The sequence below is a fragment of the Cajanus cajan genome, chromosome 9 (genome assembly GCF_000230855.2).
Source record: "Cajanus cajan strain Asha chromosome 9, NIPB_CcT2T_4, whole genome shotgun sequence".
Classification (NCBI taxonomy): Eukaryota; Viridiplantae; Streptophyta; class Magnoliopsida; order Fabales; family Fabaceae; genus Cajanus; species Cajanus cajan.
Window position 1 is genome coordinate 17,961,646 of NC_138525.1, and position 4,095 is coordinate 17,965,740.

General features: G+C 33.9%; 1 protein-coding gene across 1 annotated transcript; it reads left to right on the forward strand.

Annotated features, from left to right (window-relative positions):
* Nucleotides 1-275: 275 nt before the first annotated feature.
* Nucleotides 276-3,693, forward strand: LOC109815496 (cysteine proteinase 15A). Its single transcript, XM_020380236.3, has 4 exons — nucleotides 276-774; nucleotides 843-962; nucleotides 2,488-2,731; nucleotides 3,057-3,693. Exons 1-4 carry the CDS (start codon nucleotides 325-327, stop codon nucleotides 3,323-3,325), a joined length of 1,083 nt encoding a protein of 360 aa, XP_020235825.2. The 5' UTR covers nucleotides 276-324; the 3' UTR covers nucleotides 3,326-3,693.
* The last annotated feature ends 402 nt before the right edge of the window (nucleotides 3,694-4,095 follow it).

Sequence of the window (4,095 nt, forward strand, 5' to 3'; positions counted from 1 at the left end):
TTTTTCTAAAACTAATGATGTTTTTAAAAAGAAAACAAAATAGTATTATTTGCATATTGCGTACATGAGACGGACACGTATTATTATTAGTAATATATTCGGGGGCAAAAAAGGAAAACGACAGGCTGTATAGCGGATAATGCATATGGAGTGCATGCGTCGCTGAAAGGAAATTTGAAGAGTACACTCCCCAAGTTATAGAAAGCCATCTCATTAAGAAAGGACACGTGTTCAAATTCCATTCGCCATCAACTACTTTAAAGTGCTCCAAATCCAACGTTTCCCACTCAATCCATTCCCCATCACTCCCCCGTTGACTTCCCCATGCCTCGCTACTCCTTCCTCGCTCTCCTTCTCCTCGCCGCCGTGGCAGCCGCCGAGGCCTCCGACGCCGACGAAATTCTGATCCGTCAGGTGGTGCCGGACGCCGAGGCCGAGGAGGATCACGTGCTGAACGCGGAGCATCGCTTCTCCACCTTCAAGGCCAAGTTCGGGAAGAGCTACGCGACGAAGGAGGAGCACGACCATCGCTTCGGCGTCTTCAAGTCGAACCTTCGCAGAGCGAGGCTTCACGCGAAACTCGACCCCTCCGCCGTCCACGGCGTCACGAAATTCTCCGATCTTACTCCGGCGGAGTTCCGGCGGCAGTTCCTCGGCCTCAAGCCTCTCCGCTTCCCGCCGCATGCTCAGAAGGCGCCTATCCTCCCTACCAAGGATCTCCCCAAGGATTTCGATTGGCGTGACAAAGGTGCCGTCACCAAAGTCAAGGACCAGGTAATGTTAATTATAATTTGTGGATAATTTGACGTGAAATTGAAGTTTTGGTGTGTGTTTTTGTTTAGGGTTCGTGTGGTTCGTGTTGGTCTTTCAGTACTACGGGAGCGTTGGAAGGTGCTCATTATCTTGCCACTGGCGAGCTCGTTAGTCTTAGCGAGCAACAGCTTATGGACTGTGATCACGTGGTTAGTTTCTCTCACGTTTTTAAGCTTATCTAGAAAAACTCAAATTCCGTTGATCATTAAAAAAAAAGTTACTTATTATTTATTTATATATAATTTGTTTTATAATAAAGATATAAAAGATTATTAGAATGATTACAATGAAAATTAAACCTAACTATCTCAACTCTTTTTCACGCAACTAGTTAAACTAATTGCAGTGATTTTATATACAAAATTTAATAATGTAAAATATAAGAAAGTATTAAAAAAATTATTTTTAATTAAAAAGAAGATAATTCAAAAATATAAAATAATTCTTATGAATTAATTTTGTGGAGAGTTGAGGCAGTTTATTATGGTTAAGAAGTCCTTTTTGGCATTTGAACTTGGCTTTTGTATCAGTACTCATAAACTGGCGGCAGGTGAAAGGTTGGAAAATTGTATTTTAAGTTGATAGTAACATTCAAGTATGAAAACTTTTATCCATTACAAAAGCTACTTAAATTGCTTTTCAAGTCAAAATCAATTTTGATTTCACAATATCAACTTCTCAACGTTGGATTAAACAAGCATCGCTTTTAGTAAATAATTGCTTTGGTTTGATTACGTATTTTTTTTTTTTTTTTTTTATGGTTCGTCTTATAAGTTATTCGATCACAGAAAGATAATCTGAATACATAATAATACAACGAAGACATTATGTGGCCGACCGTAAGTTAACACACTTCAAAACAATGTCGTATCCATGCTAGAACTGTTAGTGAAATCGACATTCTAGACCTATTAATTTCATTGTAAATTTTTTTTTCTCAACTGTTATGTTAATATTAATACAAAAGAGAATCCCATAATAATTACATAAGTAATGGTATCTGATATCGATGATTATGATGTGTTATAAATTTTCGGACATCGAATTTCTTTTCTAAATTACAATTTTTATTTTCTTGTTAATTAGTATTTTAGATTGTATAATGTACAGGAAAAATGTTTGTTATATATAATTAAAAATTCTAATAATTATATATACAAATAAATTTAATAATTAAATATATAAATTATATTTAAATTTTATATAAATAAACATTTTCAGCATACAAATTTTATTTTATATTTATGATAAATAAGTTAAATTTATATTGTAATAAAATATCATTTTTATTTTTTTATAATTTATTTTAAAAATATTAAAATTTAATTAATAAATAATTATAATAAAAAAATTAAATTAGATTAAAAAATTAGAAAAATTTCTAAAAATCTTTTCTTTGATAAGAATTCTTACATTTTTATAAGATAATTATAATTGTTCATGTTTAATATATAAAGGTTAATTTTTTTAATGATAATTTTGAACTTTGCATTGTAACCGTGTTGTATTGTACTCTAATGTTATAAAGCTTATTATATGTCCTTGTTCGTGTAATATAATATGGCCTTTGTGTCTCGATCGTATATGTATCTACTATCAGGTAAGAGTAAAATAATAAAATTAGCCACCATCGTGATATATGTAATGATGAATCAACGGCTATGAATCTTCCAGTGTGATCCAGAACAATATGGAGAGTGTGACGCAGGCTGCGGTGGTGGGTTGATGAACAACGCATTTGAGTACATACTTGAGTCTGGTGGAATACAGCGAGAAGAAGACTATCCATACACCGCAAGAGATGGCACCTGCAGATTTGACAAAAGCAAAATTGCGGCTACTGTATCTAATTACAGTGTGGTTTCCCTTGATGAAGATCAAATTGCTGCAAACCTAGTGAAGAATGGCCCTCTTGCAGGTAGCTTAATTCTTCTCTATGGACCAAAATACTTGGCTCCACAACTTACTTTCTCCCTTTCCCCATCCAAAAAGGAACTACATACATATATATCTGTTTGATTGCAACTTTTTTTAAGGATAAAATTTTCATACATGATAAGGTTCTCTAATTAAAGTTAAAATCTTATTTCGATAACATGCATTGATATTATGACGTATATTATCGGAAGTATAACTGTAATTTTGATTGATGAGTAATGCCAAAAGTATGATACTGTAATTAAGCTGCCCCTTTTTCTAATGGCAAATTAGAGAAATACTGACTATTGCTTTGCTTGGTACAGTTGGTATCAATGCACTTTATATGCAGACATATATAGGTGGCGTTTCATGCCCATACGTCTGCGGGAAGCATTTGGATCATGGGGTTCTTCTAGTGGGTTATGGCGAAGGTGCATATGCTCCCATTCGTTTCAAGAAAAAGCCTTACTGGATCATTAAGAATTCATGGGGTGAGAACTGGGGAGTGAAAGGATATTACAAGATCTGCAGAGGCCAAAATGTATGTGGAGTGGATTCCATGGTCTCAACTGTAGCAGCTATACATTCATAAAGCCGTTAAACACAAAGGATATGCCTCATTGTGCTTATGTGATGTAATATTGGGCCAGAGGAGTTTGTATATAAATATTTATTTTGCGCACTGTATGCGATACTGTGATGTGTTACTGGAAAAATTATTTCCATGTAGCGGAAACTGCTACGATCATGTTACATAGAATGTAATTCTATATGCTTGCTAGTTAAATGTCGTTGTCCATTGTTAGGGCAACATGGCAGAGTAAATGGATTAAAGATACTTCAGTATAAAATTTCATTAATGTATTTATTTGAAAAAATACTCATCTTTCTTCAAAGTCCTCGAAAGTATTCAATCTTTGAAATGGTTGCTACATTTACAAAAGAGACTTTGAAACTTAAGTCAGCAATTATTCAAAATTTGTAGGTGTTTTTTTTAGAATGATCATGTCTTCTAAAAATAAAACACGAGAGTATAAGTAAGAAAACATTTGTTACCAATAAATGTGAAAATATTAAAGAGTATTCAAAATCTTTAATAATCATTTAATGCTCAGACGCTACTCTATGTGGTTTTAACTTTGGACTAATGAGTCTCAGCATGTTGAAGACCATTTGGTTTAATAGTAGTGTACCTTCTCGGTATACCATCTAGTATATGGGTGTATATACTATGTTCCCAATTTTTCCCTTCTCAATATTCTTTGTTGAAGTTGAGGTGAATTTTGTGGTGGTACGAGATTTATCTAGTACATAAGCTTCCTAAGTCTTTGATTTTCAAGGAGAAGAGTTCATTTTTCAGTT